The sequence below is a fragment of the Bombina bombina genome, chromosome 8 (assembly GCF_027579735.1).
Source record: "Bombina bombina isolate aBomBom1 chromosome 8, aBomBom1.pri, whole genome shotgun sequence".
NCBI classification, from domain to species: domain Eukaryota; kingdom Metazoa; phylum Chordata; class Amphibia; order Anura; family Bombinatoridae; genus Bombina; species Bombina bombina.
Window position 1 is genome coordinate 16,806,358 of NC_069506.1, and position 15,407 is coordinate 16,821,764.

General features: G+C 36.2%; 1 protein-coding gene across 1 annotated transcript in view; it reads right to left on the reverse strand.

Annotated features, from left to right (window-relative positions):
* Window positions 1-2,171: 2,171 nt before the first annotated feature.
* Window positions 2,172-15,407, reverse strand: part of LOC128638277 (serine protease hepsin) — an 81,973-nt gene continuing 68,737 nt past the window's right edge. The window contains exons 8-14 of the mRNA XM_053690144.1: window positions 13,443-13,483; window positions 12,191-12,356; window positions 10,337-10,527; window positions 9,162-9,257; window positions 4,879-5,021; window positions 4,390-4,554; window positions 2,172-3,083 (exon numbers count right to left, since the gene is read on the reverse strand). Of these exons, the coding sequence (XP_053546119.1) occupies window positions 3,045-3,083; window positions 4,390-4,554; window positions 4,879-5,021; window positions 9,162-9,257; window positions 10,337-10,527; window positions 12,191-12,356; window positions 13,443-13,483 (841 nt within the window). The 3' untranslated portion in view covers window positions 2,172-3,044. The remainder of the gene's footprint in view (window positions 3,084-4,389; window positions 4,555-4,878; window positions 5,022-9,161; window positions 9,258-10,336; window positions 10,528-12,190; window positions 12,357-13,442; window positions 13,484-15,407) is intronic.

The following is a 15,407-nucleotide window of genomic DNA, read 5'->3' on the forward strand; positions in this document are numbered from 1 at the left end:
TGGTCATTGCCACCACTGATTTGCTATGCTGGTCAGAGCCACCACTGATTTGCTATGCTGGTCAGAGCCACCACTGATTTGCTATGCTGGTCAGAGCCACCACTGATTTGCTATGCTGGTCAGAACTACCACTGATTTGCTATGTTAGTCAGAACTACCACTGATTTGCTATGCTGGTCAGAGCCACCACTGATTTGCTATGCTGGTCAGAACTATCACTGATTTGCTATGTTAGTCAGAACTACCACTGATTTGCTATGCTGGTCATAACCACCACTGATTTGCTATGCTGGTCAGAGCCACCACTGATTTGCTATGCTGGTCATAGCCACCACTGATTTGCTATGCTGGTCATAACCACCACTGATTTGCTATGCTGGTCAGAACCACCACTGATTTGCTATGCTGGTCAGAGCCACCACTGATTTGCTATGCTGGTCAGAGCCACCACTGATTTGCTATGCTGGTCAGAGCCACCACTGATTTGCTATGCTGGTCAGAGCCACCACTGATTTGCTATGCTGGTCAGAGCCACCACTGATTTGCTATGTGGGGCAGACATTATTTTTCCAGCCTGGCTACAAACCTCCAAAAATAAACATTATGTGCTTTATTACTATTGCTGTTTTGCCCAGATCATGATGTCGTCGTGGGTGGAGCTTGGCAGCCACTTCAACATGACCAGAAACAATATTCATTTTAAAATACCAGTTTTACTGTTACTGCTGCACGATATAGAAAGGGTGCAGGAGAATATTTGCAGCTTAATCTAAGGTAAGACTTTAAGATGACTAAGGTGTAGACTCTTCCTTTAAGTGTAAGTGCCAGATTACGAGTGAAGCAGTTTATCGTATGGGTGTTTGCGCTCGTCTGGTTTTCAGCTCGTATCACAAGTTGAAAGTAAACGTGATTTCGCTTAAAATTTACGCTAGAATGATTACTGCGCCTGCAGAGCTCTGGTTAACTGTTTAGCATAACAAAAACGGTCACAAAACACATCAAATTAAACACATTACAAAGTATAGTTACACTCATAATAACACCATCTAATACAAGTTATTAAACAATTCTGCAAAAAATGTTATAAGGGCTCAAAGATATAAGGTCTCAGGTGTAGGCATTAACATTGAGATACATACATGTATATATGTGTGTACATATGTATTTATTTATGTATTTATATGTACATACAGTAGGTACACATATATAGACATATATATAAGTGCATTGGAGTCCTTTCAAGTCAAGTAGATAAAAACATGTAAAAACATATTTATACAATATTCATATTTACTAAAGTGTATTTACTCTAAATGTTTCACATTCCAATGTTCTGCACATAGCAGAATATGTTCTTTGTATTTTTACATAGATATTCCTATATATCTGTACATATAACGCTCCACTTGTAAGCTGGCCATTAGTGTATTAAAAATACCCATAAATCACTCAATATGGCACATGATTTTTCTCTCATGGAAATTCTGATGGTTATGAATAGGGATGGGCGAATGTGAAAATTTCCAAATTCGAATGTTAGAACGAATGTTATTACCGAAATTCGAATTACAAATCCGAATGTTGATACATACGAATATTCTTAAAAATTCTATAATCGAATGCTATTTACAGTTTTTGAATGTCACTTTCGAATTCAAATTTTTATAACTAGATCGAATGTCCACATTCGAAATTTCGAATTTAACATTCTACTTAACAAATACTATTCAGAAGTTCAATAGTTCATGTTGTAGGGAATATAGTAAATTGCTACATAATAGATACAAATATATCAATTAGAATGTTTCTATTTCAATCGAATATTGCATAATTCAAATATTACATTTAAAGAAAGCATTAGAAATACTTTTACAAATATATAAATTTGAATTTTTCGAAACTAATATTTTCGAATGTAATCGTAAAAGTCGAAGCCCAACATTTGAAAATCGAATGTTAGAATGTTATTTAAACATTCAAAATTCGATTCGAACGAACAAATGTTTTAAAATTCTTTTCATTTTTCGAATGTTGCGAAACATTAGCCCATCCCTAGTTATGAATATAATCAAAAGAATACTAAGGGAAACCATTGATATTTTGCACACTTGCTTATCTCTAATTATTAGATACATTTTGTTTTCAAAGCAAATTTACTGCATAAAAAATAATTATTTTTGCAACATTTTATGTATTTATTTTGGTTTCAATAATAAATGTTATAGTGATGCACATAGATATAATATCTCTACAGTTCTCATTTTTAGTTATTTCTATTTCTCTGAACATCAAGTTTTGTATAACTGAGCCTGTTGTTATCTGGGGGTTACTGATGGACACATAGATCCAGTGTCTTTACAACTGTACAAATCTACTGGACCGACGTCAGAACCTTTTTACCACTAATATATTCTTTGGTACCTCTATGACTGTAAGCAGGAAGCTTATGTACAAGGTATTCAGTCCCTCTAATGCCCTGAGTTTGTGGCAATGTGTAAATCGTTCAGGTACTATTAGGGGCTAGTTTATCATCCTTATACATTATCCTTATATATTATAGTAGGAAGCAGAAAACTGGCAACAATATATAAGTTCTCTTCACTGAAAATAGAGCTAATTATTTCCATAATTAATATTTATTGTTAATACCTACTTAATTTCATAATCCTCCATTTCTGAGTTTTTGGGGCTAATTGAGGAAGCCATATTTTTCAGGGCCCCTATGTATTGGCTGCACTTTTTGTATCAAGTGTTGAAGACCATTACATTCTGAATTCTCTTTAAGATATCTTCAATGGGTTCATCCAGTTGGATGTGTCCACTCTCACTCCTGGGTGCCTCATTGATTTGGCAGTAACTTGGTATCAGCTGATTGCAGAAACATTTCATAGTGATTACAAGGAGTTGATGAGGAAGGTTCGATTGAGTCCCAGCCATCTAAAGTGAGTCCTTTGGTTGCATAGAACATTAACGTCTTTTGTGACCAGACAGTAGTGCAGGTGTAGGAAGTCTTTAGTTTTCAATCTAAAGGCATCAATGTCCCTTCACTCAATCTCCTTTATTCCGCTCAACTCTGACTGTGTCTGTGGGGATAGAATAAAAATAAACATGTTAATATAACTAAGAAGTCAATACTCCATATCCTAATGGAAGTGTATTTGTGTCTAGTCTATCATAGCCTGGGGCAAGTATTTAAGCAAACAACTGCCTCACAACTGTAACCTGATAGTATATATGCTTGATATAGATTATTTAAATCTGAAAAGTATTGTCTAAACATCTTGCAGCTAGACACACAGAAAGTTATTAACCCCTTCTGTCAGCTGCCAAAGACCAAAGGTTAGCACCTTTTGTCATCTACCTATAGAAGAATGTTAAAATGTTTATGTTAAGCCATAAAGAGGGTAGTGCTAGTTTCTTTCATTCATAAAGTGCAGTGTTTAACCTTGTATAACACATAAAAAACAGTGTTTGACTCCTTCAACAATTCCACGACCTCCTTCAAAAGATCTCTCCAAAAATTTCTGAATACAGTATGTTGGTGCCTCCTAAATAATCAATGACCCCTAGAGGTCAAGTGGAGGATAATATAGTTTCTCAGTGGCTCCACTGGTCTCTGAATCATTTTATTAAATGCTTATTGGGACTTATGTAAACTACTTCAGACATGCATTTCATCTAGGGAGGCTATAATAAAATGCATGTAGGGACCATGAGCCCCAATTATACCACCAGGAACCATGTGCTCATAATCATAGAACAACCATATGCTAAACAAGTGCATACCTCTACCCAGAATCCTTATCTTCATTAAAAAAACATCTGATACATAAGTGCTACCCTACCCAGCATCCTCATAGAAAACACTATATGCTATATCAGTGTATTAACTACCCATAATCCTTATCTGCTTCAAAACACTATGGACCTGATGATCGAAAACTTGTTGGCATGCAGATAACTTTGTTGACTTTTTCTGAGCATTATATTGTAATATATATGTTTCACCTTCACATCCCAAGACCTATATAGTGAGATAATCAGCTCTCAACTTAACATCTGCATTTCTAAGATTCTTCACATAGATCTGAGAACATTTATTAGATAATCTCACCAGGGAGAGAGCTTTAGATGAACTGGCCTTAAGTCCTTACCCAGAATCACTATGAGCATGAAAGCACCATATGCTTGTTAGCTAGGTCTTTCAAACACAAAATCCATAATTATTTTCTGCATTTAAAGTGCTATATAATATATAAGTTTAGGTCACTACAGAGACTTCTCATCTGCATTAAAACCACCATGTACTGATTAACCGTATGTCACTACACAATGCATTATACATATCTGTGCAAACCTCCTCGCTGCCCGTCATGTGTAAGTACCCACCTTCATAACTTTGTAGATCCAGTGTTGATACTGGTCGACCTTGGCATATACTCCTGGTTTATAAGCCAAAGCACACCCTGTGCCCCAGCTCACAATCCCGCAAAGACGCCACCGTGATGTACGTGACAAGTTATCCTCACACACAAAAGGACCACCACTGTCACCCTGCAGAAGATACAGATACTAAATTAGGGACTCTATAATCTGGTAAATTGTTAAAGAAATGTTTTAAAACCATTTGATGCTATCTTTTTATAAGCACAGTTTACACAGATTTGCAAATTAATAGCAGTTCAGGGATACACCCACTGAAAAACATGGCATATTCCTGGTTTCATTTTCAAGAGCCAATGAGGAACACGTTAATGAGATTTTGCTTGATTAAACATTTCACAGGGAGATTAAATGTTGAGTTTCATTTAACTTTAAACAATGTGACAGGTCCCATTTAAATAATAACCCCCACTTAGCAGCGTTTTAAATAATCACCTGGCAGGCATCAATCCCGCCCTCTGCGAATCCTGCGCAGAACATCTTCCCTGTAATTTGATTGGTGTAGTACTCAGGCTGGTTACACAATGAGCTGCTTATTATTGGCACTGAAGCTTCCTGCAGAATGTCAGATTGTTGACCTGGAAAGGTTAGACACAAAAATAGCAGCCAATATAAACCAAGGCAACATCCTGCCTCTCTCATATCGGTCAAATCTCAAGTTCATAAACTAATAAAATCTATTCAAGCCCAAACACAAGTAAACCACAGAGGACACACTCATTGCTAAAAACCCAAACACAGGGCAGTGGGCTTCTGAACCATGGTGAGTACTTAAATGATACCTAGACTAGCAAAGACTTAATCTGGAAATACAAGCAGCACGGCCATTGCATAATGAGCACAGTTTACCTGTAATTAATTATCCTCTTCAAAACATTACACAGAACCCATTACCTGTTGTGGGCAATACACATGAGTGGGACTGACTCATTTATGTTTAATGTTTATTAACCCATTGATGACAGGGTTAATTTGTCTACATTGGAACAAAATTACGATGTAAACTAATTGAAATCCCGAGATCGTGCACACGATCGCAAGATTGCAATGATGGGATCGGGTCAGGGGGCGTCCCTATGAAGCCAGGCATGCCCACCATGACCCGATTCCATATTGGAAGCGCCGTTGGCTTCAGGACAGCCAAACAGCTAGGACGTTTCATAGTTAGGACGGCATGGAACGTCCTAACAGCTTTAAAAGCTTAAGTTCTATTAAAGGACTGCACACAGGGTACGTATGCGTCTATCACTTTTCTATTTGATACTTAAAGTGATAGGAAAGTCAAAAAACGTGCATTATTCAGAAACGCCTAGATTTGGAGTTTTGCGGCCAAGGGGGTGCGTTAGCTACGCATGCTTTTTTCTGGCCGCACCTTTTAAATACCGCTGGTATTTAGAGTTAACAGAATGGCAGGGTTTTCAGTGCGTTAGGCTCCAAAAAGGGAGCGTAGAGCATAATTTAACGCCACTGCAACTCTAGATACCAGCGGTGATTACGGACGCGGCCAGCCTCAAAAACGTGCTCGTGCACGATTCCCCCATAGGAAACAATGGGGCTGTTTGAGCTGAAAAAAAACCTAACACCTGCAAAAAAGCCGCGTTCAGCTCCTAATGCAGCCCCATTGTTTCCTATGGGGAAACACTTCCTAAGTCTGCACCTAACACCCTAACATGTACCCCGAGTCTAAACACCCCTAACCATACACTTATTAACCCCTATTCTGCCGCCCCCGCTATTGCTGACACCTGCATATTTTTTTAACCCCTAATCTGCCGCTCCGTAAACCACTGCTACTTACATTATCCCTACGTACCCCTAATCTGCTGCCCCTAACACCGCCGACCCCTATATTATATTTATTAACCCCTAATCTGCCGCCCCCAACGTCGCCTCCACCTAACTACACTTATTAACCCCTAATCTGCCGACCGGACCTGAGCGCTACTATAATAAATGTATTAACCCCTAATCCGCCTCACTCCCACCTCAATAACCCTATAATAAATAGTATTAACCCCTAATCTGCCCTCCCTAACATTGCCGACACCTAACTTCAAGTATTAACCCATAATCTGCCAATCGGAGCTCACCGCTACTCTAATAAATGTTTTAACCCCTAAAGCTAATTCTAACCCTAACACGCCCCTAAGTTAAATATAATTTTATTCTAACGAAATAAATTAACTCTTATTAAATAAATTATTCCTATTAAAAGCTAAATACTTACCTGTAAAATAAACCCTAATATAGCTACAATATAAATTATAATTACATTGTAGCTATTTTAGGATTAATATTTATTTTACAGGCAACTTTGTAATTATTTAACCAGGTACAATAGATATTAAATAGTTAATAACTATTTAATAGTTACCTAGTTAAAATAATTACAAAATTACCTGTAAAATAAATCCTAACCTAAGTTACAATTAAACCTAACACTACACTATCAATAAATTAATTAAATAAAATACCTACAATTATCTACAATTAAACCTGACACTACACTATCAATAAATTAATTAAATACAATTCCTACAAATAAATACAATTAAATAAACTAACTAAAGTACAAAAAATAAAAAAGAACTAAGTTACAAAAAATAAAAAAATATTTACAAACATTAGAAAAATATTACAACAATTTTAAACTAATTACACCTACTCTAAGCCCCCTAATGAAATTACAAAGCCCCCCAAAATAAAAAAATGCCCTACCCTATTCTAAATTACAAAAGTTCAAAGCTCTTTTACCTTACCAGCCCTGAGCAGGGCCCTTTGCGGGGCATGCCCCAAGAAATTCAGCTCTTTTGCCTGTAAAAAAACACAAACAATACCCCCCCCCCAACATTACAACCCACCACCCACATACCCCTAATCTAACCCAAACCCCCCTTAAATAAACCTAACACTAAGCCCCTGAAGATCTTCCTACCTTATCTTCACCTCACCGGGTATCACCGATCGGTCCTGGCTCCAAAATCTTCATCCAACCCAAGCGGGGGCTGGCGATCCATAATCCTGCGGCTGAAGAGGTCCAGAAGAGGCTCCAAAGTCTTCATCCTATCCGGGAAGAAGAGGCGATCCAGACCGGCAACCATCTTGATCCAAGTGGCATCTTCTATCTTCATCCGATGAGGAACAGCTCCATCGTGAAGACCTCCAGCGCGGATCAATCTTCTTCCGACGACGTCCAACTGAAGAATGATGGTTCCTTTAAGGGACGTCATCCAAGATGGCGTCCCTCGAATTCCGTTTGGCTGATAGGATTCTATCAGCCAATCGGAATTAAGGTAGGAAAATTCTGATTGGCTGATGGAATCAGCCAATCAGAATCAAGTTCAATCCGATTGGCTGATCCGATCAGCCAGTCAGATTGAGCTTGCATTCTATTGGCTGTTCCGATCATGATATCTGATATGGATACTAAAATGAATTGTACTCATATGTACTCCGTGATAGAGTATTGCAACAGTAGCAGTATGGCTAGGTATTAATACCTTGTAAGGTACGTGCAGTTTACACTTATATATACAAATGACTTGTTAGTGTGCCCGTGGGTCACAATTAGAATATTGGTTGCTCCACAGATTAGAGGTGTATCTCCGCCGTCATTTGTACAGCCCAATATCCAAATGGAGCGTGTGTATATAAATGAAACCAGAAGTAAATTGAAAAGTTGTTTACATATTGGATAACAGTCTGGGATTGAACAAATGGTACTGTTGGAACTAGTTTACAAATACAAAAGCATAATTTTTTTTGTACAGGAATTCTCATGGATCAGAATTGTCTGACTCTTCTCAGTCCACTTTCAAAAGTTATATTTTAAAATTTGCTGGAACTGGTTTATTTTATACGTTTTTACAGTGATTCTAAATTATGCGTATTCAATTTCCATAGAAATCAAACATCTAAAAGGCTTAAAATGTTATCCTGTGAAAAACACTGTAGCAAAATGTATCCATTATTAGCTTTTTTATAGGATAGAACATTTTTATACATTTCTTTCACTATTTACACAAGTTAAAGGGACAGTCTACTCCAGAGTTTTTATTGTTTAAAAAGATAGATAATAACTTTATTACCCATTCCCCATTTTTGATTAACCAGCACTGTTATACTTATACCTCTGTGATCACCTTATATCTAAGCCTCTGCAGACTGCCCCCTTATTTCAGTTCTTTTGACAAACTTGCATTTTAGCCAGTCAGTGCTGACTCAAAGAACTCCACGGGAGTGAGCACAATGTTATCTATTAGGCACACATGAACTAGCATTGTCTAGCGGTGCAAAAACTGTCAAAATGCACTGAGATAAGAGGCGGCCTTCAAGGGCTTAGAAATTAGCATATGAGCCTACCTAGGTTTAGCTTTCAACAAACAATACCAAAAGAACAAAGCAAATTTGATGATAAAAGTAAACTGGAAAATTGTTTAAAATTGCATGCCCTATCTGTATCATGAAAGTTTAATTTTGACTAGACCCTTTACTATTTTGCATGATACAAGGTTATGTTAGTGCTGTTTCTTTTCATTTTGAAGATAAGAGGACGTTTGACTGGACCTTAGGGCTTTAATGATCATTGGCCGATTAGCAGAACCCCCACTGCTTTACTGGTGAACAATAAAGAAATATATTTTTCATAAAAAAGCATAAGCCATTATAAAATTGTGCCTTTTGTTTCCTTTTATGATGAGTAGGATAATCATATTCACCATAATACGCTGTGTTTCCCCAGCCAGTCACTGTGCACATTTTCCCTTCAGTAATCACTTGACCCAAAGCCGGAAGGCAAACAGGCTGTATATATTCTGCAGAGACATAAAATCACAAGACAATTGTTTATTGATATTATGATTATCTATAGGGTAATTAGTAAATGATAATCTTCTGTATACCTACTGTGGTGGGTAGCAAGATAGATAAGATATCTCATGCTAAGTAACGGAGGTTGCTTTGAAGCCTTTGCTGTGTAGATTTGCAAGACAAATGTTTCTTATATTCTCCACAACCTTTGAGGTGGTGGAGTTAAATCACCCTTAACTCATTGATTTGGGGTGATTGACAGGTCATGCTCTTATAGGAGAGTATAGGGCAGTGCTCTACAATAAATTCAATGTTCTATAATAAATGAAAGCAGCAGAATCCAGGCCGACAGGTTACACAGATTGGAACCTTGTCTATCCATGAAATCATAAATGAGGTCCTATATCTGCAGTCAGACACTGTCAATAGGTTTTAAAATAGGTAATAAGCCCTAGGAACATACTGCTCGTTGCTTGAAAATCCAAAGCACTCTCTTTTAAATAAACCTTTAGATGACACATGGCCGGCTCAACCATAAGACCAAATGGATCTAATGAAGTCAGGCAGCACTTAACAGGGGGCAGAACTTCAGTGATTGAGTCAGTCACTGTCAGATCACTCCTGTCTTCTGTCTCCGTGGGGGAAGTCACAGGCCCCAGCAGCATAACCTCATCATTCACAAAGACACAGTACTGGTCAGGGACGACATTCAAGGTGGGACAAGTGCACCTCTTCTCTAACTTCCTTCCCACTCGTGCATATGCATTGGTTGCATGCAGGTAGGCAGGCTTAGTAAGGTCAGTGGCCAGGTCTTGTAGGTTGATATGCTAATCAGTGATGTGACTACTGGGGAGAGCGCATTCTCAGATCCAGGCAGCACAATATCTTGAGCTGGCCTTGAGTAATACTAGTAATTACTAACTCTAACCTTCCAGCTCATCTCATTTCATGTATAAACAGCAATGTGCTCTGTATTTTCAACTAAACGCATGTGTTTGATTACAAACCCTTATTGTCTATAAATTTAGCTCACGCAATTTATACAGGGAATAAAAATTTCTTCCACAGGGAGAGATGTTCCTACCTGTAAGTGTAATTGGTGTCAGTAGATGCACAAGTGCTATATCATTGCTGTTTTCTTCACTGTCCATGTAGCGGAAGGGTAAATACCCGGTGTGGTATATTATTCCTTTGACCCCATGCAAATATGCCCGGGTTGATAGTTGTGATACTGCCCCTGCAAACACAAGCCACTGATTCACTACACGATTCCTCCTGTGGGGGACAGAAAAAAAGGGCTAATAATAAACATGCAATGAATATAGGGTTATCGGAATGTTTCACCACATTAAATGGCATTGGACCAAATGGAAGAATGAATCAGTTTTCCAAACCACTAACAAGGATCATAAGACTCACAAAAAAGACCATGCAGACAAATCAACTCCTTGTGCTGCAGGGGCTTGTAACAGGTATCAAACACTGTCTAAAAAACCAGAGAGGAATCATTTTTATAAACTTCTTAAAGGGACACTAAACCCAAATTATCAATTTCTCTTCATTCTCTTGGTATCTTTATTTTAAAAGCAGGAATGTGATGCATAGGAGCCAGCCCATTTTTGGTTGAGTAACTGGGTTATGCTTGCTTATTGGTGGGTAAATGTAAGCCTCCAATAAGCAAGCGCTATCCATGGTGCTGAACCTAAAATGGGCTGGCTGCTAAGATTTACATGCCAGCTTTTAAAATAAAGATAGCAAGAGAGTGAAGAAAAAATGATAATAGGAATAATTTAGAAAGTTGCTTAAAATTTCATGTTCTATCTGATTCATGAAAGACAAAATTTGGGTTCAGTGTCCCTTTAATGTATAAATGTCCTTAAAGGTCCACTAAAGTTAGAATTAAACTTTCAGGATTCAGACAGAGCACAGAACTTTAATTTGTTTTAAACAACTTTCCAATTCAGGTTAATTATCTAAATGTGTACAATCTTTTTATATTCACACTTTCTGAGGTACCAGCGCAGAATATATGCATCTGCATTTTGCAATTGGCTGATAGCTGTCATATGATACAGGGGGGAGGAATATAAAATTAACTTTGAAATTTGTCACAAAAAATCTACTACTTTGAAATTCAGAAGTTATTTTCCATTGTCTTTTTATTATGCATATGTTGATAATGCAATTTATTTAGGGGACTTTTAAAGAACATATAAGTATAATTAAACTTCAGATAGAGCATACCAGTAAAGCAAAAGCTTTTCAGTTTACATATTTCTCTTGGGCTTCTTGGTTAACATGTAACTTATTGCACGCAGATGAGCTTACCTCAGTATGCTCACATTGAAAGGTTATACAAGTAACCTGTAGAGGGAGCTTTAGAGTGCATTAGCCTCAGCCACTCTAAGCTAAATCTCCATGGTAAACTAAGCTGTGTAGCTAGAAGCACTGTTTACTAAAGAAGACTGAACACAAAACTGAGTGTGAACCTTTCTATTATCACATTTGCCTGTTTCCCTTGGTCTCCTTTCTGACAAAATAGATCTTTTTCATGAAAGCATACCTAGGTAGCCTCAGGAGCATACACATGTCTTGAGCACTATACGGCAGCAGAGTTTGAAACAATGTTGGTAACGATTTTATACATAAATATATTGCTCAAGACACAGGCATGCTCCTGATCATACCACAGTCTGCTCTCATGGAACAATCATGGTTTCCACTAAGGATACCAAAAGGAAGATCCATTTTTACATCTTTTTCTGGATCATGAAAGTTTAATTTTTACGTATCAGGCCCTTTCAAAGATTATATAGAGCAAAATAACTGCACCATTATTTCCGAACAAGAGTTCCTATTCCAGTGCAATAAGAAGGCTAAACTGCTTTTAAAGCCCATGACCCATAACATACAATTTGTGTATATTGTAACTACTTACGGAGGAAAGCAGTGTGCAGCGGTCAGAACCCATTCATTTGATATCAAGGACCCTCCGCACAGATGGGAACCCTCATATCTCAGGCTGACCTGCCATGGCCAGCGACCAAGAGCAGCATCTTGTCCTCCCACAATTCTGTCCACAGCCAACTTTCTGCGCCCACAATCTGAGAGGCCATAGAAAAAGAGTCGTCAATGAAAAAAGAGGGGGGGGGGGGAATGCTTAATCTACCTGTTCTGTACTTATAACACAAAATAAAATACAGAATGTAAACACTGTTATATTGAATATACAAACTAATAATAACTATGTAGATAGTGTGAAAACTTTATAAATACTGTATCAGTAGTAAAAACATATATATTAATAAAAAGGGAAATAGGAGTCATTATATATACTTCACCTACAAAGAAATAGCAATAAACTTGGTTGAGTTAAAAATAATATAAGGAATATAGTGTACTTCCTCAGTAATACATGACACCTTTAGGAACCATAGCTTGTCAAACCGTATTATAACTTGAGAAATGTAACTTGGAGATTTTATTGCATTCCAATTGTTCTACGTACTCGGAATGTATTTTTCTTAAAAGGACGTGGATGTCAGAATTAAACTTTTAAAACTCACAGTACCATATTATTAATCATTAGAGTAATAATAGTGATAATAATTATAATAATAATGATAACAATAATAGTAATAATAATAATAGTAATAGTAATTATAATAATAATAGTAGTAATAATAATTATAATAATAATAACTATAATACTAGTAATAATAATTATAATAATAGTAATAATAATAGTAATAATAATTATAATAATAATAATAATAATAGTGATAATAATAGTAATAATAATAATTATAATAGTGATAATAATAATGATAACAATAATAGTAATAATAATTATAAAAGTAAAGCATTTCAGATTACTTCTTTTATCATATATAATTAACTCCCTTAATCTTATTCATGTTTTGATTTCCAACCATTTTTGTTTTATATCCCAGATATTTAATTTTTTCATTATTTACTTTTTATACTCCCTTGTTGTAACATACGTATTTTTATTATTACCGTTAAGAGAAAAAATATATTGTTAACACTCTTCCTCTTGCATTTATTACTAAAAAAATCATTAAACCAAATTCAGAACGTAGTAACTTGTCTGTTTAATAAATAAAACTCTTGTGCTTACAGTTGGGGAAACCTTTCTGACAAGGATCATGTTTAAAGACAGTGATTACCTTGACATTGTACTGTAAGAAAACGACCACTTTGACAATCACTGCAAGAAAATAACAACATGGTTAATTCCAAGACAAAGGGAAAATATTGAAACAATAACATTTTGAAATGTTATTGTACATAGGTAACACACAGTATAGTCTTCAGGTGTTTTTCTTGTTTTTAAGTGTATATATGTGATAATTATTTTTATTTTTTCTAGTTTATGGCACCTAGAGTGTATAGTTTTGTAATACCACTAAGGAGGGATTTACCCGAGTATACAAGAATTGGCATAGAACAGTGCTGCACCAGGTATCAGCTACGGCCAGCACATCCTTACCGTAAGGAAAGCATACAAAACCTTGCCCTCGTGTCATGTGGTTACCAAGGCAACAAAACTAACTTGTTTAAAATTCCCCTATATTTGACCAACTTTTACATATAATTTACCTAACGATACGTAGTGAGTTAAACTACAGTTCGAGTTAGGCTATAACTGCATAGTATGGGGTGGAAATTACTCTAGGAACTAGGTGCTTGTATTGAGTACAACGGTTACTATGGCAACGAAGGAAACCATACCGTTCTTTATTCTTTTCATTTAAATTGTATATTGACACTATGACACAAAATCAGTGCTAGTATAATTTTGACACAGTGTGTTGTTCATAATAATAGTTGGCAGAGTTTATGCAAAAAAACTTTTTGTAATAATTCACGTATATCCGGAAGTGACGTGTTTTCGCCACTTCCGGTTGCACGAGACACTGGAACTCCAACATGCGTTCCAAACACTTAGTTGGCGCCAGAGATTCGATATGGGATTGATATTGTTTGGTGTATTCACTATAAATTGTGTGTTTGTATTCACATTTGACATGCTGATAAAGGGGACAACGTCTCAGAAAACGTTACATTAAAGAGTGATTTTTTTGTGCTAAAAAGACCTGAGAGTGCAATCTTTTCTTGGACTGTAACATTTCATGTTTGCACCCAGGTGGATGTCCACAGGAGGGTCGGACTGAAGACAGGTTTGATATATATATATATATATATACACATATATATATATATATATATATATACACACATACCTATATATGATAAGGTAAAATAATTAATTTGAAACTGGCTAATATAAGTTAAATTCTAAAATCAGAATTTTCAGCTCCAAACCCTCTCTACATTAAAAGCACAGACTACCTGCTGTGTCTAGACACACACTACAGGCCAGGATGTCTCAATTATCCACTTCAAAGGAAGCTTGTATAAAGAGTTTTCCTATCTAAAGGAACAGTTGTTCGGTCTAGAGCTACTCTTTTGAATCCCAAGTGTATGCACAAAAAACAGGTTTTCAGGAGAGGTAACCACTTTGCATGCAAGAGTTAATTACCCCATGCTGAGTTCAAATACACAAAGTTCAGATGGTACGTCTCCATAAAATAGCAGAGAAGCCTACTTTGAAACCTATGTCTTTTTGAAGGCATAAGAATCTGGAGGATTTAAAATTTAAACAAATTATCTATATAGGATCTGAGAGAAAATGCCTAGCAGTGGCATGTTAGATACGTATTTTCTGAATTTAATAAGTAGCTATATAGTCAATTTAAAAATGTTTAACCAATTTGTTTCAAAATAACATTTTCTTTGTTTTTCCAGGAGTCTAATAAACATGACAAGGGAGAACCAGAGGTGAAGATGAGGTTTCTAAAACAAATACTATAAGTTAATATATAAATGCATCATAGATTTTGAGCCCATGTCTTAAACACCGTTGAGATGTATTAATAAATAACTATAAATGCTCGTCTATATATGATATAAAATGGTGACTAGGAAATGAAATGTATATCAAATGAACTGATATACAAAATAAGTCAGATAAACACATATATTTTATTGATTCTTACTACTAGTCCACTCATAAAAATGTAACTTTAAAGGCATCTTCTAAAATATCATAAGTAGTTTATCATGTTTAG